Source organism: Silurus meridionalis, chromosome 4 (genome assembly GCF_014805685.1).
Source record: "Silurus meridionalis isolate SWU-2019-XX chromosome 4, ASM1480568v1, whole genome shotgun sequence".
Classification (NCBI taxonomy): domain Eukaryota; kingdom Metazoa; phylum Chordata; class Actinopteri; order Siluriformes; family Siluridae; genus Silurus; species Silurus meridionalis.
The window spans coordinates 9,291,804-9,314,726 of NC_060887.1; the positions used below are offsets into that span (position 1 = coordinate 9,291,804).

The 22,923-nt window shown below is 36.8% G+C and overlaps 1 protein-coding gene across 2 annotated transcripts; it reads left to right on the top strand.

Moving 5' to 3' along the window:
• The first annotated feature begins 11,719 nt into the window (after nt 1-11,719).
• On the top strand, nt 11,720-19,474 carry si:dkey-79d12.5 (protein BTG3). 2 transcript variants are annotated; one of them, XM_046846662.1, is made up of 5 exons: nt 11,720-11,894; nt 15,467-15,650; nt 15,792-15,929; nt 16,683-17,016; nt 17,766-19,474. In XM_046846662.1, exons 2-5 carry the CDS (start codon nt 15,478-15,480, stop codon nt 17,958-17,960), a joined length of 840 nt encoding a protein of 279 aa, XP_046702618.1. In that variant the 5' UTR covers nt 11,720-11,894; nt 15,467-15,477; the 3' UTR covers nt 17,961-19,474. The 2 variants fall into 2 exon arrangements, with proteins under 2 accessions (XP_046702618.1, XP_046702619.1); XM_046846663.1 differs by having other exon boundaries at nt 15,471-15,650.
• The last annotated feature ends 3,449 nt before the right edge of the window (nt 19,475-22,923 follow it).

Consider the following 22,923-nt stretch of genomic DNA (forward strand, 5'->3'; position numbering starts at 1 on the left):
AAAACAACATGGCTACATTTGGGGGTGGAGGAGGTTGTTGGGGCATCATGCTGAGACTACCAAGAACTGGATGTTTCACCAAAATAGATAAAAGTAGATTTTAAAAAGGGGAAAGCAGTACAAAAAAAAAACCTTATGACTGAGGCTAATGTGAATCCTATTTAAAACATTAAAAGAATATCTGGCAAGTATTGTTCACTCTTTGCATGTAAATACAATTTTACATATTTGTAAATAGATCTGAAAAACCCAGAAAATTCAAGCCCCAATCATCCCACATTACGTGACAATGTGTTATGGTCTGATGCCCAACTACCCAACCCCAAAGAACATCACACCAATGTGAGGCATGGTAGTGGCACACCATGTTCAAAATATGGTCAAAATACTTTATATTAAACATTTTCTGACTTTGTGTTTGACTTTTTTTTTTTATCATCATTGGTTCTCTGATTATGGTTTGAGCATGTGCAGAGGAGGAACATGGGGTATATCGGTAGGAGAATGCTGGAGAATGGAGCTGCCAGGAAGGAGGAAAAGACGAAGACCAAAAAGGAGGATTAAAGATGTGGTGAGGGAAGACATGCATGTAGTTGTTTTAAAAGAGGCAGATGTAGAGGACAGGGGGGATGGAGACGGATGATCCACTGTGGCGACCCCTAATGGAAGAAGACAGAAGAAGAAGAAGAAGATGAATTAGTTCTCTGATTGTTTTTTTGTTGTTTCCCTGGCTTAATTTTGCTCATACTCTACTGTGCTAATGATTAAGTTCATTTCAGTGGTTTGAATACATCTCCTTCACTAATTAATTTATTAAAACAATATCATGGTAAAGGTGTTTTGTTGACCAACATCAGGCGATGCTAAAGTGTCTCTGTAATGCAGGCTTCTCCTATACATCATCAGAATATTTTTTAAAAAGCAGACTGATGCTGAACCCTACTCTGAATCACATTCCCAATGAGTTTAAATCGATCCACCATCCCTCATGATACAAAAGATGTGCATCAAGATTCAGGTGGTGGATTGAACATCATCTAGCTATCCAAACAGCTGAGTCACTATATTAATGAAGATTGTATGTCTTAAAAAATGTATTTAAATGAGCCCTACTTTTTAAAACATCTTTGCTGGAGCAACCTGTACTCATCTGTGTATATGTGAGAAATTCTTTGAATGTTGTGGGTGTAATTGAACAAAGGTGCAGATAATAAGTATGATAATGACTGTGATCCTGTTTGGGGCTTTTGCTGTTTGTGGTGGCAAAGTTCGTGTTGTGTTGTGTTGTGTTCAGAGAATGATATCTTTGGATATGTTTAGTAGACAGCCACATCTGGACACATGGTTCACAGTGGAGGGTCTGCCCAATTGTTGATCAACAAATCCTTTTTTTTATTCCTTAAACAGTCGGTTTATTGAGGATGAATCAGTTTGGGTGGCTTAGAAGAGGCTGATAGCTGAAGACACATAGGAAAGGGTGGAGTAATGGAAACTCAGTGCAAGAGAGAGTTTTATATGGCATATGGCAGGAATTATAAATTGGACGTCCTGGTAATTCATGATGTCCTTCCGCTAGGTTAACACATGGGTAATGTAGAAAGAGGATTAAACGATTAGGTCTACTATTATTATAATGCGTTGTTGTTCTGATGCCATTTCCACACTAATACAGTACATTTTTGTTTAAAAACGCATAGTTTTCTTTTGGTTTTGGCCTTCCGTCTACACTGAGATGCAGTTTTAAGAAAACGAAAACATAGCATTTTTAAAATGTTCCCCAAAGTGGATAACTTTGAAAACAGCTTTTTCACATCTGAGTGTGGACTATGAAAATGGAGGCTTTTAAAATCTATGACACATTTCACATTAGTCATTGCCACGACATTTCAAAGAGCCCAAAATAAATAAACGGCAGGCGGAACTGAAGGTAGAAGCGGCTTACGTTTTGCTCATGCGCAATACAGGGACATAAACTTTTTCAGACATTTCAGTGTGGATGAGCAGCTTTTGCGAAACAATTGAAAACCAAAGAGTGGTTATGGAGAGTTTTTTAGATTTAAATTGATCTGGATTGGTGCACTCATGAGAAATAGGGAGGTCAGTGACAATGTCAGTGGCTATGTGTGACCATGGTTGCTGTGGTAAGAGTACCTTACCTGTGGCCAGAGTTTGGGTACTTTGGCTTGGGCTCATGAGAAGCATGAGGCATTAACTATTGGATGACTTGGAGCGTACAGGGACACAAGTATATAGTATACCCTGAAGTAGGTGGTGTGTTTTGTGACTGCTGGGGTGTCCAGTTACAGGAGAGATACAGTAGAAGCCTACCTGATCAGATTATCTTTGAGGTCGAATAGGCACATATATTTTCTTCCTGGACATTATACAAGAACTCTCACCTGTGTTGCTTAGCTATTAATCAATGTTTTAGGATGTAGCCACTGCAATTCATCTATGGTCATTCTAGCACTGAGGTGATGGAGGCAATTTGAAGGTCAAATTAACTAACATTATCTAAAATCAATAGTTAACCTGATATTTTGCCTTTGAAAAAATTCATGAAACCATTGCTACGTGCCAAGCACTTTGTAAGTGTTACATTCATAGACAGACAAAATTGTTTCTAAGTAAACACTGAAAAGCAAAGACTTACTTATAGGCAAAGAGATTTAGGGGTTGTAGCTTTACTCATGATGTGCATGCTCCAGGGTTCATGTTCCAGATTGTTTACATTTTATGGGGAAAATGTCCTGGAGCCATGATCATGATCAAATTTGATGATGGTTGGACAAAATTTTGAAGAAGGAGCAAACTTGAGGTTAAAAGTAAGCATTTTTAGCATGTTATTGTAACTGTTGGCCAATAGGGGCACTGTCACATGATTTGTTAGATCATCTTAGGTTATGGTCCTAAAGATGGTTACAAAGTTGGCCCAATATTCAAACTATTTAGCGTGTACAGAATTATTGTAATACATTGGTGAGGGTTAAACTTAGCATGGTATAATGGTGAGATAAATTTATTTTATTTTTTAACAAAATCCAAGGTGGCAGAAAATCTATTTAGGGAGAAAATGTCATCATAGGACTTGTTTGAAGTAATGAAATTCAGGAACTAGCTTTCAGATTTTGGTTACATTTTCAAAATTAATGAAAATGAACTTATTTCTAAAATAGGCACATATTTAACCCAGTGGTTGTACTAGAGCACTTGTCACCTTTGTCAACATGCTACTTTGGTGTTTTGTCCTCTAATTAAATTTTTTATAGCAGTGCAAATACACTGTTTGTCTAAAAGTGTTGTATGTCCCCCAACCATAGTATGTCCAATTTTCGATTACAGAATTAACCTTGCTCAAACATGTTCCAGCATGACAATGACCCTGTGGAAAACAGTCCATAAGTTTGAATGGAATAACTTGTTTGGCCTTCATAAAGTTCTGAACCTTGACCGAGTGGAGGCGAGGTGGTGAATTTCAAATCTACGCCTTCCCGAATCATTAGGACGCCATGGTTACAAAAACCATCAATACTATTCAGAAACAAATTCTAACAGAGCGCTGCATCACAGACAGGCATCTCATACAGTGAGAATGGGTGTTACTATTAAAGCAAGAAACCCAATAAACACAATTTAACATGTCTCCTTTCACTGCAGCCACAACTGCCCTGACCACATACATTATCTTTAGCACAAGTATCAATATTATACTCATAAAATAACATTTCGTGCATCTTTGTAGTACTTTTCCTGGGGAAATAAAGACAAATTGTCCATTTTGTGCAAACTCTACAGGAAAGAAAATGCAAACTTATAAATGGTTCATGAGAAAGCTAAACAACTGTTTTATACTATTTTGGCTGACTTTTTGTTAAAAAGTCTGTGTTGTAAATATAATTGTAAGTGTATCTCCGACCAAATCAAATTCTTCTCCCCTGTTAGTGGAATGAAATACACATCTATTAAATCCACACAAATATATTTAAGCTTGTGCAGTTTGCTATAGATGCGGTTTGCGAGTTATGACTAGTGTGCTCTCAGAACAATAAAAGGATTTGAAAATGCAGATGTTTCTGGATGCTTTTAGATGGCCCTAATCGGGTCAGCTCACAATCTGGTCTGGTTCATACAACATGGATTGTAAGCTACAGAAAGCTCACAGTGCTTATTTCTGAAGGCCTTATAGCAGTTTTCTATGATGCTGGCACTTGATGTCTCTTGCTCTTGATATCACCCAAATGAGGATGGGTTCCCCTTTTGAGTCTGGTTCCTCTAAAGGTTTTTTCCTCATAACATGTACATTTATATTTGTGGCAATAACCATTTACCATTTAGCACATCATAACATCTAAGATTTTCCTTAGAAAATTTTTTTTTCTAGCCACAGTCGCCATGCCTGCTCATATCAGGGATAAATACACATCGTTCACCTTCACTGTTAAATTCCATAAAGCTGCTTTGAGACAATGTCCATTGTAAAAAGTGCTATAGCAATAAACTTGACTTGACTTGATGTGTCAGCTGAAATCTCATTGGATCGAATCTTTGGCCTAAACGTACACCGGGTTGCTCTGCTGCACTCGAGTGAACTATTGGGATTAATTTAATACATATTCATGGGAAAAATATACTGCAAAATCATAAGTCAGTGATTCTGATAGAGTGTAGGCCAGCAGAGAAAGCCTTGCTGGTCATGACGGTCCACCACTGCCTTAATCGCATGAGGTTGCCAGATCTCCTCATGCAGCATCACTCTCTGTCCTAACAAATGCTCTTGTGTATGAATGGGCAGATAACCAGAAACATAATCTTAAATCTGGTAAAAAAAAAACTCACAGTAAATGGATGTGATTGTTAGGTTTGTTCATACAGTAATTCTGTTCTATTACAGTAGTCTCTTCCACCCTCTAGTGGGCGTGGTGGGGAATGACAGAGGGTAAATTCTAAAAGCATAGTGTAGAATAGCGAACTGCAACAAATGGTGGGTAAACAACACAGTATGATCATGTTTCCTGCCTAAGGCTCAATCACAGACTTACTGGTATCATCACAAATGCAGTCTGTCTGAGTAAACAGAACACCATTGCTCTCAGCCATGACATATTAAACCACTTGCATGTGTCGGTATCCTGCCAGCACAACTCTGTGTTTTCCAAGAAAACTCACAGATACTTGATCAAATTAGGATTTGGAGATTTTGGTTAACAAATTATGTCTCTTATGTCCTCTAGTTGAATAGTGTTGCTATGAAGACACTATTTGAAAGGTTGACTTTTTCACTATTATCTGTTCAGATACTTGTTTCTATGGTGACCATTTGCATGTAAGTTTAGCTTGACTTCCGCAAGGAAGAGGAATTTGCAGGTAATGATATCTTCGGAAATCACGAGTGGCAGCATGCTTAAACAATAACATTTAAATAATTACATTTAAACAGAAGTATTTTTCTTTAATGATTGTCCATACTCAATTACAGATACATGCATTCTTAGATAAGAGGATATAAAGAAAAGATCATTACTTACATTAAATATGTAATTTCATTGCAATTCCTGAATCTAAATACACTATATGGACAAAGGTATTTGGACACCTCACCTTCCCATCATACCCATTTCCTTCCCACCCACCCCTTCACTTGAACTCTGAGAAAATGAAGTCTATGTGAAGCTGTGTCTAAAATCGATCACTCATTCACTAATCTCTATATATTGTACAGAAGGTGAGTTCACTCTACAGAAAGAAGAGAATGAAAATGAGTAAGCGAATTCGGACAGTGACGTAAATATCCTACATCAGAGAGGAGAGGCTATCATGGAAACATTACACCAACCACTGAATTTAATTCAATTCAATTCGATTTTATTTAAGTAGCAATTTTCACAATAAACATTGTCTCAAAGCAACCTTAAAGTGATAATAAGGTTATATAAAGGAATGTGCAAGTTTATTGCGTATGAGTTAGTATCCCTGATGTGTGATAGAAGAGTATCTGCAAGAGTAAAAGGGAAAGTTTATAGGACTGTGGTGAGACCTGTGATGTTGTATGGATTGGAGACAGTGGCATTGAGTAAAAGACAGGAGGTGGAGCTGGAGGTAGCAGAGCTGAAGATGTTGAGGTTTTCGTTGGGAATGACGACGATGGACTGGATAGAAACATTTATTAGAGGGACTGCGCATGTAGGACGTTTTAGAGACAAGGTGAGGGAGGCGAGATTGAGATGGTTTGGACATGTGCAGAAGAGGGACATGGGGTATATCAGTAGGAGAATGCAGAGGATGGAGCTGCCAGGAAGGAGGAAAAGAGGAAGACCAAGGTGGAGGTTCATGGATGTGGTGAGGGAAGACATGCAGGTAGTCAGTTTGAAAGAAGCAGATGTAGAGGACAGGGGGGTATGGAGACAGATGATCCGCTGTGGTGACCCATAATGGGAGAAGCCAAAAGAAGAAGAGAAAGAAGTTTGTATACCTAATGGGCAAGGCAGTGGCGACTGTGGCAAAGAAAAACTCACTGAAATGGTATGAGGAAGAAACCTTGAGAGGAACCAGACTCATCTTCATATCTCCATCTGGGTGGCACCAAATGTCCATTCAATGCAGTCCCATTGTTGAGGGTGTGCCATAGTAGGTGTGTAAATGTTGAACTATTAATGCAACCTATGGTCCTGAGCCATTGTAGTAAATTATTGATATATAGTAATTACAGTCCGAAACAATCTTTAAAGTTGGATCTGCAGGCTGTGGAACCATCCTCAGTCTGCACAGAGTAGTCTTAATTGAGAAGGACTTCATCCAGAGGAAGCACATTGGGATGAACCAGGCAGATCCAAAGAGAAGAAAGGACAGGAACACTAGACACTTGAACCTCAGGGGCATGCTTACTCAACAGAGAGAGAGAGAGAGAGAGAGAGAGAGAGAGAGAGAGAGAGAGAGAGAGAGAGAGAGAGGGAAAAAGGTGTGACAAGAATAAAGATTTTACAGCATTCCTAATGTTTAACTGTTTAAGGACACTATACAGTGTGATCAGGTTGTGATAAAGATCTAAGGGGAAGACCTACTTACAAAAGGGTTGACTAAATAAACGTTTTCAGTCTCAGACTGTGTCTGAGTCCTGAACACTAATTAAAAGGTTGCTCCATAACTTTGATGCTTTGTAAGAGAAAGATTTGCCCACTGCTGTTGTCTTCATTATTCTAAAGTAATCAAAATGACTCCAGGCATTGAATCCCATGTGATTAAAATAACATAAACCTGATCAGAAATACATCTGGATCATATTTTTTTAAAAATTATATATATATTTTCTTTTTGAATAAAATGTAAATTATACAATTAGAATAAGAATAAAACAAAAGTATAAAATACAAATATAAAATCAAATAAAATACTTTGAATTTAGTGTTGCATTCAATTTATACATTTGATTGTAAGTGTTCCCTGGGATACTCTTTTTGAATTGTTGATGCATTGCTTTACCAAATGAGCTATAGAATTTCACAAAAATATAATATAAACTGATTTTTCAGTATCTGCCTTGCACAAAATGTACAAAATGTAAAGTGTTTACTCACAAACTGCTCCATCACTTCACCTGCAGGCCTCTCCATAATCTGTTCTCTTCAGAAAAGAGTGTGCTTCACCAGGTTCCTCAACCTCAGAGTAACTGGGGTTGCTTTTACGCAACTCCAGGGTGATGGCATCAAGGTGTTCTGAGAAACTTGTCTCATCCTTGTCCCATTACTTCCAGGTCCAACACAATCTGAGGTAGGTGAACAGTATTGTGCAGTATGTCATTTTGAATTGAGACATCAAGCTTAAAAACTGATGTATCACTTAAGAAAAACTAAACCAGATACCTCCTGTGAACAGGCAGAATCATTATATGCTATCATTATATCCAGTGGTTCTTTTCTACATTTTGCACTCTGAAAAAATAAGGTCAACATGTTTCATGTTAAGACCAATTTAATCTGCCTTCTAAACTAAAATGTATTGAACTGAACTTGCCTTTTGTTGTTGACTAAGTCTCTCAGAGTCTGTTTGTCCTGTTTGTACTTCTTTTTCATTTGCAGGATTTCAATGGAATCCTCCCTTTTTTTTAAATGTGTTTCTAAGGCATTTCAAGAAGGTATCCTGTAGACACATTTATACTTTCTTTCAAAATAGATTTTTGTCTGTGAATATTTTCACAGTATTAAATGTGTGCATACGTAACCAGAGGAGCTATCGTCCTTCAAAAACGGAAAGCGGGTGATCAATCTTTTCAGAACATCGCTATCGATTTTATGATTCGGGTACCTAAGAAATAAAAATATATCATTTCAGTACAAAACAACCAACAAGTTTGACATTCACCTGTTATACAATACACTAATATACACTACTGTACCAGGTGTGTTTGGTGATGCTGTCAAACAACACTTGAATTAGTAATGCAATAAGTCTTATCCTTCCACTTAAAGCTGGGATCCTTTCTCTGAAAAGCTGCTTGCAATTCAGGGGGAAAGATAGGCATGTTGTATACTGCTGGCAAAGGTTGGGCAACAAATAAGTCACAGGGTTCTTGTCTGTAAACATAAATACAAAGTTAAAGTTTTTTATACAGGATATTTATTTTTTTTTGTATTGCGCTTATAACAATGGGGAACCCATTGGATGCACGGGATGTCCATTTATTACAAATAAAGGATTTTGAGGTGTACAGTGATGGTGATCAGAAGCAAGGTGTAGTCCTGAGTCAGTGTAGCAGACTGTTGACATTAACTACAGTCCAAATCCATCCTCAAAGCTCCTGTTCTTACTCTGTAATTTCATGGAACCCCACGGCGTTGATGAGAAACATTCCAAGCTGCGCACAATCGCCTCCACTTGAAAAGAACACTATCAAGAGGCAGGCCTGGACGAAGTAGGCGGGTACTTGCAATCTGTTTGGACTTCAAAACAATTATAGATACTGAATAGAAGATATTTGGGGACAGTTAATTCCAGTAAATATAAGTTAAGATAAGAATTTTAAGCATAGTTATTATTACACATTTAATAATTTTTTTCTCTAAAATATATGCCTTATGTTCAAATAATTAAAACAACACGCTTTTCGCATAAATGTCCAAATTAGTCTAACTTAGCTATGACATTAACAATGGTAAATAGCTACTACATCACTGTCATTACCCGTCTGCTTCAGTTGGAGCATTGAAAATATTAAAAATGACATACTGTTCATGAAAATTCATACAATAAAGTATGTAAGATTACTGTGAGTTTTTAATGATATATGATTTGTTAATGATAATTTACCTAAATAATGGAAAACGAAATTAAGGCTATATTACGTTACATTAATATAAAATTGGTTAAAATACAAAGCTACTAAAGGGTCAAAGTTAAGAACTTCTACACCTGTTAACATAAGCCGGGGAAAAACACTCAAGGAAGCCTCTCAGTGCTAACGTTCCCCAGCACAGTTAAATATTATCCATTGTGCTTCTAGAATCACCATGTAACACAAGAGCTTCTCCAACTAATGGATATATTAACTGATGTCACTAAATATTTCAGTAATATGATTTCAAAAACGTGAAAACTTAACTTACTTGCGGACATTTTGCGATTACATAACCAAGCAAATTCCGAAAATCCGCGAATTTTGGACGCACCCCTGCAGCCCCTATAGTACCTTAGTGAATTTATCTACACATTTTGTCACTTTATTACATTCCCTCCGGGCTCGATTAAACCATAACAATATGGTATGCTACAGAATTAAATAAAGACCTGGTTCGTTTATTTATTTCACAAAATTATTTGTCAGAAAGGCAAACTATAATGTATTAGGAACTATAATACTTGTTGACTTGTGACTTTCTTTTTTTTGACTACTGCAGTCATTTCTGTGGGTCTTGACATAAAAAGCTTTGTGAATGTGTTGTGTTAGCCTATAATTACTGTAAGTGTACACTTCAGTCATAAAACATGAATTATGGAAGTTCTACATAGAACCATTTTATTGCTAAAAGGTTCTTTTGGCCAAGTACAGAACCCCCAGAGTCTTTTACTGCTGTACACACTAAAACAGAAAAAACATCCAGGGATGCTACATAAACCGAAAGTTTACTTCTAGCTTCATGTTTACCCAGTAGAAATAGATCTACAAAAATAAACAAGTAAATGATCATATAATATTTACATAACAGGGTTTCCTATGAGTGTTTACGAGCTGTCTCAAGAGCCACATGCTATGAAATGTACACGGTTTTTGCTAATTTGCTCTTTTTTGTTTTTGGCAAAACTTCTTTGATGCTGTGTAGCATTGCAGTATGGGAAATAGTCTGCTAGTGAGTGTACAGTAAAGATACACTGTGCACTGATGAGTCAACAAATACAAAATGGCTGATACTTGATAGAGTGCATTATATAGGGGATATGGAGCAGTTTTAAACCAACATAAGATTTGACATTTTACAAAACCTAGAACAATCATTTTTTTCATACCGGAGGAATGAGGTGTAAATATTTTTTTGACAGGTTGGACATCCCAATTTAAAACAGTGAGGAGGTGAAATACAGTGAGATTGTTTATATACTGCAGTGTGGTGGTACCTTGGGTAGCTTTACCAGTTTTCAGTTCCAAACTTTATACCTGAGCTTGGTTTATTGTCTAAGTAGAGTTTCACCTGTACTACCTGTGTCTAAATATTTTTCCTGTAGGATCTATAATTTCCTCCCACCTTTTCAAAACTGCAGTCAGTAGGTGGATCTGCTTTTGGCATGCGCCTTTATCCAGAATGACTTACAACTAAGCAGTAGGGGGTAAAGGGCCCAGAGGTGCAGGTTGGGTTTTGAATTCATTGCGTTCTAATACAGATTCCAATGTCTTATCCACTGAGCTACTGTATCACCTCCCCCTAAAAAGCTGCACCCCATACTTTTAAAGAATTTGGCAGATACCCTTATCCAGGGTGGCTTACATTGATCTCATCAATACAACCAAGCAGCTATGAGGTTTAGTGTCTTGCTTAGAGGCCCTGGAGTGAGAGTTTGGTATGGCTAGGATTTGAACCCATGTCCTTAAGATCCAAAGGTCAATACCTCAACCACTAAGAGTTGTTTTGGTGATGTAGATGGTTAAGATGTTGGACTTTTGACTGAAAGGTTGTAAGATCAAATCCCAGCACCACCAATCTGCCAATGATGGGCCCTTGAGCAACAACCTTTTCCTGCTTAGTTGTATAAATTAGATAATTGTACGTCGCTCTGGAAAAGGGCATCTACCAAATGTAGTGTAATGCAGAACATTTACCCCCTCCTATCCTTAATTTGAAAGGACATTATTTAATAATGACATAAAAAAACATTTCTATTTTCTTTATCAAGTCATCTTCAAACCAACTTTAAAGATGACACTTTGAAACTTTCTCTCTCTCATAACCTTCAATTTTTGCAAAGAGAATAAAGGTGTTTTTTCTTAATCCCTAGACTGCCCATATATGGCTCGTTTCCGGTGTCTCATTAATTCGTCATCGTGGTAGCGTGTTGTGAAGTGGGTTTGGAGATAACCGTCATTACTCAGAAACCCAAACGAGGAAGTGAGTCATAGAACGCGTCCCAAATCGCAAAGACTTGTACTAAGTAGGGTACAAATGAGCACGTGGTAAGCACGTGGTAGTGCACAGTTCATAGTGGTGAAGTGTGCTGTTTGGGACGCAGCCGTGTGTTTTAATGGGAAAGTCTGCTTTCTTCAACACAAAGCAAGTGCGAAACGTGGACTGGTGTAAAGAGGAAGTAACGTAAAATAACAGCAAACAATATAGAGTTTAGAGATCTGGATCATCAGCAGCATATTTCGGATAAAAACATACGTTTCTTCATTAAAGATCTTTTAAAGAGGCAAGGTGAGTTCAAGTAATGTAAAGTCTAAGAAGTCAGGTATAAACTATATATAACTATAGTTATGTGATTTATAACAAAGAGTCTGATAAATTAATCAAAAATAATTAGTCTACACAAACCAGTCATGTTTATCATCTATATAAATAACTTTATCCCCTTGTTTAGAAAGAGCTCTAATATTTAGAGTTTATATAAAAAATAATAACAAGGGGTATGGAAATAAATAGGAAAGGAGGACATTATATAAAGTTACTTATATATTTCTCTTTGGTGTAAATTACATTTCTATTTCCTTCCTTCAGAAGGTTATTATTTTAATCTAGTATGATCCAAAAGATATTTTGTTACTCATGGCACAGAGTTTTGGCCACGTGATGAGGCTGGACACAATGCCACACCGTGTGGCCTCACCACCATCTGTGTATCTCCTCTCTGGTGTGTGTCAATGTGACAGGACAGGTGGTGGCGGTGATGTAAACCTGTATTTATTCATGTACAGCTGGAAATTATTGCCAGGAATTGGTGTAAAAAACACCCAGTGAGGTTCATGTATTTTTCTTTCCTTTTATGAAGGTTGGTGATTGTCCATCGAAAAGTCGAACGTGTGAGAGTTTAGGATTTTAAACACAATCCATCAAGCCAGAACCTTTTATTTCATCATTCTGAAATGGCGATTTTCTGTTTATCACCTCAGATTGATGTATAAGCGTCACACCAAACACAAAGGATCATGTCGTCTTGTCATGATGCAGCATTGAGACAAACAAAGATTGTGATGTTTCATGCTGTTTGTTACATAATGCGACGTACTATTAATAATAAATGTGGGGTTTTTTTGTCACGTACAACATCTTAAATCAGTAGTTCCTTAAAAGTTGTTTCTTTTGTAAATCAATCGACTTTTCACCGTAGTGACACGAGAATTGAAGAAGTGATCGACTTATTGGTTTCATCGTACACATGTGAATCAGCACTGTAAACCTACGCATAGTTTATAGCGGTCTCTCAAAATAGGTTTGTGTTCAGTCACAGTGGAAAACCCCAAAATGATTTGACCTAACTAGACGGATGTTTCAAAAGTTACATGAAATGTATTTTCTGGTGTCATGTCAGAGCGTAGAAAAAGACCCTTAATTAACTTTCGAAAAATGTAAACCCTCTGACCTGTTGCCGTGTTACAGGCTGTTGCATAATACTGTAGTAGTCAGCAGAAAACCGCTTGCTTTTAAACCGACAGGAAAATGAATGTGGATAAGCTGTGCTACTGAGGCATGGCATGGTTTCACATGAATTCGGAGCTAGTAAAGTGGATTTCAAAAATGGTATAATTGCATTATTTATCTCATTTGAATTGAGTTTCAGAATTCACATCACAATGTCTTTACAGTTTATAGCTTATGATTGTTGCTCTTTTAAGAAATTGAGAAAAATGGAAAGTAAAATCCATTTAAAATATTTATCAAGTCTTCTCTCTGAGCATCTCTGTATGTCTCCTGAACATGTTGATTTATATACTTTATATACATGGTTTAACTTGGTATTTTGCACACTGCGTGCTAATTATCCAATTAGTTTCCCAGATATTTTTATAATTTCCTATCTCTGTATGGTTGCATTGCATTATGAGATATCCCGTCCTCTTTTTTATTTATTTATTTATTTATTTATTTATTTATTTATTTTTATCAGCATGCGTACTGTTCTCTGTGTACCAAGTTTATAACAAAACTATAATGTATTTTATAAAAAATAAAAAAAAAAGTCCCCACTCCTCCTCCTTGTCCGCAGCCACAATAACATATCACACATGCTGAATATCATTGAAATAAGGTTTGGATTAATTCAGTTTTATTACATATATTAAATCCTCTGATGTAAAGTGCTCTGTGTGGATGAAGATATTTTCACTTACACTGTTGTTGTTCTACTGCATGCCCTTTCTCTGACTTTCCATATGTGGTCACATGGATCCTGAACCAAATATATTTGCATCTCATTTGCATTTTATGCAAATTTTGTAGTATGAGCTCACTTTTATGGCAACTCGTCTGTTAGGATAAAGAAAAGTACAAGAAAATCCCTGTTCAGTAAAAGAAATGGTAATGGAAACTCCAGCATTCAAATACACACGGGAGTTCGTTATCAGCAGAAGACAAGTTCCTTTTTAAATAAGTTCTCTCGAGTAAACACAAGCAATCTACACCGGATTTTTTTACAAAAATATATCTGTTTATAATGTTTTACTGTTCTGCAAACCAAACACACTTAAAATCCGGTGTAGATTGCTTGTGTTTACTCGATAGAGCTTATTTAAAAAGGAACTTGTCTTCTGCTGATAACGAACTCCCGTGTGTATTTGAATGCTGGAGTTTCCATTTTACTTGATGATTAATTTGTTGTTGAACAAAAGACATCCAATTATATATGGATTGAGGGATGTGTTCTACTTAAATGTTTTACTTATTTCAGCATGCTTTAACAAAAGACTGCATTTTAGAAACACACAAGATAGTTATTTATTCATAAATGAATTAATTCATTCCATCCTTCATGCTTTCACTACATCGATATGCGATCATTTTCTTGAAGCTGTACATAAAAATGCAAAAGAATCCATATAGTCATAAAAACGTTAGCGGAGACGGGACAAAACAGCAACAAATGGTGTTTCCGGTTCGGGCCGAGTTGCCACGTTGACAAACTTGCGACCCACCACTTATTTTTTTGAACTCCGGAAAAACTATATGACCAAAGAGTTGCAGACTCCTGATCATTCTGCTTATATGTGCTTTTTTTTTTTTGAAGACCCTCTTCATGATCGTCTTCAAAAAAAGCACATATAAGCAGGATGATCAGGAGTCTGCAACTCTTTGGTCATATAGTGTAACAATAAATTGGCATGCACATATATTAAACATTGTTTATATTCACACTAGTGTAAGTATGAAGATATAATCATAGTTTTCTTCATTTTCATTTTGTTGACACTATTCTTTGTCTTGCAAGCACTCTGGTCAAACATGACATGAGAGTGTATTACAATTAAAAACAGAAAAAGAATGAAAATCGAACTATTATACGGTGCCTTCTGAAAGTATTCACAGCGCCTCACGTTTTTCACTTTACAGCCTTATTCCAAAATGGATTACATTCATTATTTTCCTCAGAATTCTACAAACAATACCCCATAATGACAAGAGAAAAGAGGTTTGTTTGAAATCTTTGAAAATGTATTAAAAAAAATTATAAAATCATATGTATATAAAGTCTTTGCCATGACACTCAAAATTGAGCTCAGGCGCATCCTGTTTCCACTGATCGTCCTTAAGATGTTTTTACAACTTGATTGGAGTCTTGTGGTAAATTCGGTTGATTGGACATGCTTTGGAAAAGCACACACACCTGTCTTATATAAAGTCCGACAGTTACCGGTGCACATCAAAGCGCAAACCAAGCCTGCGAAGTTTGTTCTCTGAATACTTTCCGGGTGCACTGTAAAATATACAGTTGCACAAAAGACAAATTACTATGAGTAATAATTGATTGTCTAATTTAAATCTTAATATTTCTCAAGGCAGCAAGAAGATGAAGAGTGAAGTGAGTGCTGCTGTGAACTTCCTGAAGCGCTTAGCCTTGGAGCGAGGACATGTCGAGGAAGACAAGGCTAAAGTGTTCGCTGCTAAACTGCAAGAGCTGTTGTGTGAGAAATTCACAGGCCACTGGTACCCGGAAAATCCTAACAAGGGCCAGGCATACAGGTAAACAACTTTTTAGATCACTACAATACCCAGCTTTTCTTCTTTATGGATCAGAATGGGATCCAACCTAACTAGCAGGAGTAAATGACAGGAGGCTTGTTTTCTGATTTTATTAAGCATTTACCATTCGCCACTTTTCAGATGCATCAGGATGAACAAGAGCACCCCATGTGACGAGTCTGTGCTACAAGCCTGTGAGGAAAGCAAGCTAAGGCCATCGGAGCTGGGTCTCCCTCGTGAGATTACATTATGGATTGACCCGCTTGAGGTGTCCGCACGGTAAGATTACTTAGTACGACGACTGCTAAGTCATTAAGTTAATATTTGGGAAACACTTTGTAGGCAAGTCTTTGGTTGCATTGGTCAAAGCATAAAATAAAATAAAAAAATTATCTATCTATCTATCTATCCATCTATCTATACACACACATATTTAGGTACATGTTTGAATAACATACATGTTTTGCAGATGGGCAAGAAAAGATTTTTGGGGAAAAAAAAGGTTGTGAATGAATGATCACTAGATGCTATGGAAACTGTGACTGGTAATAGGTTACATGTTCAGATGATGGGGTGGGGGGTGGTGGGGTGGAAAGAGTTTATGTATGGGTTTTACAGAAAAGAACCGAATTCTGCTGTGTTTTTCCTTCAGAGGCACCAGAAATAATGTTAAGATACATGCCATTATGGTTTAAATGATCAGTCTGGCTGCCACTGCCAAGCAGATACGAACAGTTTGATTCTTTATCCAGCAGGCCAGTAATCCAGTCAAATTCTTCGAATTGCTGTCCCTATTCCTAAACCCCCTCGTAAAGCTGTCCCTGAACCTTGAGGATCAGGAGAGATCTCTGTGTACGTTGGGCAATTGATGCAGGGGTGCCAAGGGTTTTCTATTATCCCATGCCATATTTAAAGATGTACTACATTACTGACGACATGGGGAATGATGGGTAATAAAGATGATGGTTATAACCTATTTTAAACATTGCATCATTTTACCTGAACCTGAGCACATTTTATGATCTACAACAGGTCAGGAGAAAATTGCAGGCATTTCACAGTGGCTCATTTTAGTGCGGAAAAGAAGAAGGATGAGGAGCTTGAAGATAAGATGTCCAAATTGCATAACGATAGCTCCACCAACACCAATTCATTGAACCTGGAGACATCGGACTATCATTCGGCGACCTCCTCTGACTGCGGCTCGGATGATTCCAGTGATGCAGAGGAGGAGATAAAGGAAGGAAAGGTGGAGAGCGCGAAAGAGAAAGTGAATAATGAGAAACGTGCCGATTACAAGCCTTTTGTAATTGCTATGAGACCCAGGGTGAGGGAGCCAAAACCACGGAAAATTCCCACATCTCAAGTAAGCCATCAGACCAAACATATATCTGTCAACTTAGACAAAAGTAAAGGTCGACTGATAGTGGATTTTACTTATACAGATATCTAGGTTGGCTCTATAAACCATTAATCAAATGGATTTTAAATGGATACTGGATTGAAAGCAAACATCCTGTATCATGAAAATGTGCTAAATCATACAAATATGAATATATTAATTATATTAATATATATTAAGGAAAATAATAGACCTGCAAAAAATCAAACTCCAAATAAATATAAAAAAAAGTTGCATCCAAAATAAATGAAAAGATACTTCAACAAACAGCACCATCGGTTATTCACCTCTAGAGGCCGCTCTTGTACTGTGTAATGACAGCGGACCTCAAACTGTTCCTGCAACAGGCCCAGAAAACCCGGTATGGATTTTTGCCGATAGTTGCAGCAATCAACTATTCGTGCCAAATCACTAAAACTAATTCTCATTTTGATTGAGAATGTTGGGCAAAATAGCACTCGGAATTTTGTGGAATGAAATGAATCTGTAATTAGAAAAAGTATATCAGTTTGTTTACAAAATATAAATGACATATTGGCCAATGACTGTTATATGGTTTATTTAGACGTATTTTCATATGGAAATATATTATATGAAATGTGCATATTTCAGTTAATTTGTCAACTGAGCGATTTCTAAAAGGCTGGATTTCTTGAAAATGTGATTTTACATAATTAATATCATTTATTTAATTGTTTCGTTTGTTCTTTAAGCTTGCTGGACTTCAATACTTCTACCACCCAACAGCAGTGTGGCCTCAGTATAAGAAGAAGAGTGGTATACTGCTCACGACCGTGTGCACTCCCCCACCTGCTCCTGTTCTAGGCTACTACGTTTTCCAGAAACCATCACCACAGTTCATCATGCCTCATGCCAATCTGCAGCCCTGGGGGGTTGCTAAAGGGTAGAAGGCACTAGGAAAGATGAGTACAAGATCATATGATACCTGGCTTCAAGTGAACTGACCTGGTTTTCACTGACATGTTATGTTTATTATAATCAGTATATTAGAAATATAATTTGACATGCTAATTCGTAACTTATTTCCTTATGTTATCAATAACAACAAAAACCCTTCACATAAGCACAATTAGGGGTTGCGGCGGAAACTGAAATCATCTCTCTCTCTTTCTCAAATAATATAAAATGTATGTATGTGTTACTTTTTCAGGTTTACTAGCTTTCTCCAGTAGTATAAATATGCTTTGGGGACCATTATAGAATTAGAGCATGAAGGTGCATAATGAAATACTAAAATATATATTTTTATATGATTTGGAACAGAAAAAAATTTAAATCATCAAATTATCACTTTAATGACGTGTATAATAGCTTCCTTGTCATTTCAAATGATCCAAACTGATTTAATGACTGAAGCAAAGCAATGGATCTTTAATTTTTCGTTTTGAACTATTTTAATCAGGGCCCACATATGGTGCATCAACCACAATTGTAATGCAACTGTGCTGAAGTACACCGTTATTTTCTTTTGCTTATGTCGAAATCATGGTTGGGATGACATTTAATTTCTTTACCAAATGTGATTTTTTTTTTTTTTTTCAAATCTGGTAGGCTATTAATGACTAAAACATGATATTTTAGAAAAAAATACGATCTGTTCTCTCAGGTATGTCAGTGCGTCACCTTTATTCTTTGCCTTTTTATGCACGTGCATAGTTTAAATCCAAAGAGTGCAAGCTAGGCTGCACTAAAAATACTGTGACCTTTTGTGCAATACATGTCATGCTGTAGCTCACAGTAGTCTGTGACAAACTCTCTCAGGACCGCATTAAAAAAGGCCATTGTGTAAAAGAATCACGGAAAGTCCTGTAAAGTGGTCATTGTGGTGCGTTGTGGTTCTTGTGGTTTCATTTTACTTTAGAGCTGGCAGATGTTTGTGTGTTGCCAAAAGCAGTGTATAGTATTATAGTGCCATGCTTAGAGCTTTTTTTATTGCTGTATTTTTTTTGCTTTCCACAGCAATTTTCTTTTAATAATATGCCATTGTACAGTATAGTGTAGAGTATTTCTAAAGCATTCTGTCAAGTGCAGTGTAGAGCATAGCTTTGTAAGAATGTCATGCTTTAAATCATTAAATCAGTGTAGTATGAAAGATATGGGTTTTATTTTTTACAATAAAGATTAAGTGAATATCTTACAGCTGCAGTTCGCCATTGTAAAATAGCTCAGGACACTGGAATTGGTCCATAAAGCTTCCTGTATTGTTGTTACATTCTGTTTGCTTTTACATTTTCTTTCCTTTTATTCTTGTGCCTTTTACTGTAATCCTATTTATTTCTTTTTATTATTCTTTTACCTACAAGCCATGTTAAATGATGCCAAGCGTGTAAATTTTGTGTTATCCTGTATCATGTATATTTTTAATTAAATAACACTTTTTATATGCAGTTTTTTACCTAAATGAGATACTGTGGGTTTTTTTTGCTAATCCATACATACAGTGGGAAAAAAATTTTTTTGTTTCCCTGCTGATTTTGTAAAAGCTTACCTCCTTACAAAGAAATTAACAGTGTAGATTTTTTATGATACGTTCATTTTAACAAAGAAAAAAAAACATTATATATAAATTTATTTGTATTTGATTGAGTGGAATAGGTATTTAATCCTGTACTAAATTAGCAAGAATTCTGACTCCCACACACTCAATTTAGTCCTGTACCTTTAGGAAAGAACTTCTAATATCAACTTGTGATGTGTATAAAAGACGTCAGTCACAGAATGAACCTCTTCCATTCAAACCTCTCCACCACCATGGGAAAGACCAAAGAGCTGTCAAAGGGTGTCAGGGACAAAGAAAATCATTGGTAGCACACAGAGGTCCCTCTGCTCATGAATGCACATGAATGAACACCTGAATGATTCAGAGAAGGCTTGGGAGAATGTGATGTGATCAGATGAGACCAAAATTGAGCTCTTTGGCATCAAATCAACTGAATTTGACTCCAAGAACACCATCCCCACTGTCAAACATGGAGAATGAATCATTCTGCTTTGGGGCTGTTTCATGAACAGGGATATGGAGCTCGAGTGCTCTCTCGCTCTCCCCCCCCTCTCTCCCTCTCTCCATATATACAGTGGAGCAAATAAGAGATCTGTCATTTTTTTATCATGGGTACACCTCAACTGTGAGAGACAATCTAAAAAAAATCTATTCTATGATTTTTAAATAATTAATTTCCATTTTATTGCATGAAATAAGTATTTGATCACCTATCAACCACCAAGAATTTTGTCTCTCACAGACCTGTTAGTTTGACTTTAAGAAGCCAAGTATTTGAAAAAAGTATTTGATACAATAGAAAAATATAACTTAATATCTGGTACAGAAACCTTTGTTTACAATTACAGAGGTGAGATGTTTCCTGTAATTCTTGACCAGGTTTGCACACACTGCAGCAGGGATTTTGGCCAGCTCCTCCATACAGGTCTTCTCCAGATCTTGGGGCTTTTGCTGGACAACACAGAGTTTCAGCCTAGATTTTCTATTGGGTTTAGGTCTGGAGACTGGCTAGGCCACTCCAGGACCTTGAAATGCTTCTTACGGAGCCACTCCTTATTTGCCCTGGCTGTGTGTTTGGGGTCATTGTCATGCTGGAAGACCCAGCCATGACCCATCTACAATGCTCTTACTGAAGGAAGGAGGTAGTTGCCCAAAATCTCATGATACATGATCCCATCCATCCTCCCCTCAAAATGGTGCAGTCATCCTGTCCCCTTTGCAGAAAAGCAACCACAAAGCATGATGTTTTCACTTCATGCTTCACAGTTGGGATGGTGTTCTTGGGATTGTACTTATCCTTCTTCTTCCTAAAAAAAACAGGGCGAGTGGAGTTTATAACAAAAACCTGACTTTCTCCCATGCCTTCTCTTTAGCAACCTTCAGACAGGCCTGGACATGTGCTGGCTTGAGCAGGGGGATCTTGCACACACTGCAGGATTTTAATCTATGACGGTGTAGCGTGTTACTAATGGTAACCGTTGAGACTGTGGTCCCAGCTCTCTTCAGGTCATCAACCAGGTCCTCCCGTGTAGTTCTAGGCTAATCCCTTACCTTTCTCAGGATCATTGATACTCCACGAAGCGAGATCTTGCATGTAGCCCCAGTCTGAGGAAGATTGACTGTCATCTTGAATTTCTTCCATTTTCTAATAATTGCACCAACAGTTGTTTGCCAATTGTCCTGTAGCCCATCCCAACCTTGTGCAGGTCTACAATTTTGTCCCTAGTGTCCTTAGACAGCTCTTTAGTCTTGCCCTAGTCTCAGGTAATGAGTTCAAACAGGTGCAATTAATACAGGTAATGAGTGGAGGATGGGAGGACTTCTTAAAGACAAACTAGCAGGTCTGTGAGATACAGAATTCTTGCTGGTTGGTAGGTGATAAAATACTTATTTCATACAATAAAATGATTTTTAATTATTATATTAAGTTACTTCATCACCAAACGAGATAATCATAATCATAAATTCATAAATTCAATCAATAATAATATATTATAATAATTATGTTAATAACTAAATATAATTTCCAGCACAATAACAAAGAGAAACAATCAGGGACTTCTTTATGATGTTTCACAGATGCCACTTTATGAATGATTGCTCTGAACTATGTTTGGCATTAGCATTTGGAGAACGGTATGCCATGTGTTTAAACCTGTTTCTGCTGATCTACTAGAATCATAAAGATGTTAGAGCACGCATCATCCGGAACCAGTATATTGTCTCGCTCTGCAGTGGGCTGTTGATTAAAGCTTTTTATTATTATTTATTTTACGTGCCATGTTGTTACACTAATCCAACACTAGAGGTTGCCCTTTACACAAATGATCAGCTTCAGACCAGAGTTTTTTTTACCTGCACCTAAAACACTTGGTACCATCATTTGCTTTCTGGATTTATAATGACGAAACATCTCACACTTCTAATATTTGTATGTACAGAAAACCCATAATATTAAGGGCTCGTTTGTTTGTTTATTAAGCTTTGTTACATTCGTTGCTGTGTGTGTGTGTGTGTGTGTGTGTGTGTGTGTGTGTGTGCGTGCGGGGGGTTGTTAAAGCAAATGTTTAAGCAATTATATTGTTAGAGCAATTATAACTGTCATTTTCATTTCAGCCTTTATGATTTAAATGGAAGAGGTTGATTCTGTGGTTGGTGTCTTTTATACACATCACGAGTTAATATTAGAAGTTCTTTCTTAAAGGTACAGGACTAATTTGAGTATGTGGGAGTCAGAATTCTTGCTAATTTGGTACAGGATCAAATACTTATTTCACTCAATCAGATACAAATTAATTTATAACCTTTCTTTATTTTTTATGGATGTTTTTTGATAGCCTTTCTCTATTTGTTAAAATAAAACTAAAATAAAAAATTCTCGACTGTTCATTTCTTTGTAAGGAGATAAACTCTCAAAATCAGCAGGGGATAAAATTATTATTCCCCCCAGTGTACTTGTGATTAGTGAATTCTGTAGTTATTGGAAATATTCAAAGAAGATCCAGAAAAGGAAACGTTTCATTTTTTAAAAAAAAAATTGCGGGTTGTGTACAAGTTCTGATTAAGAATCTGCAATCAATGTTGTATTACAAGATGTTGAGGAAGGCAGTGGGGAGAAAGTGAATATTATTTTACAAGATATTAAGATGGGATAGGGCTCAAAAGGGCAGACTTCAGGGAGGACATAGAGGGAGAAGTGATGGGGAGGTGAAACATCAGGTGTGATGGTTGCCTGTGTGTAATTCTACACTGTATGGACAAATGTTATGGACACATGAACATACGATTGGTATGTGCTTTTGAAACAATATTCCACTTTTAGTCCCAACAGTTTACTGTTATAATAACCT

Bases quoted from the DNA above. Each gene is read 5' to 3' on its own strand.
- si:dkey-79d12.5 (XM_046846662.1), top strand. From the start codon at position 15,478: ATGAAGAGTGAAGTGAGTGCTGCTGTGAACTTCCTGAAGCGCTTAGCC. The intron at 15,651-15,791 runs GTAAACAACTTT...GCCACTTTTCAG, and splicing joins AACAAGGGCCAGGCATACAG to ATGCATCAGGATGAACAAGA. The intron at 17,017-17,765 runs GTAAGCCATCAG...TTGTTCTTTAAG, and splicing joins GGAAAATTCCCACATCTCAA to CTTGCTGGACTTCAATACTT.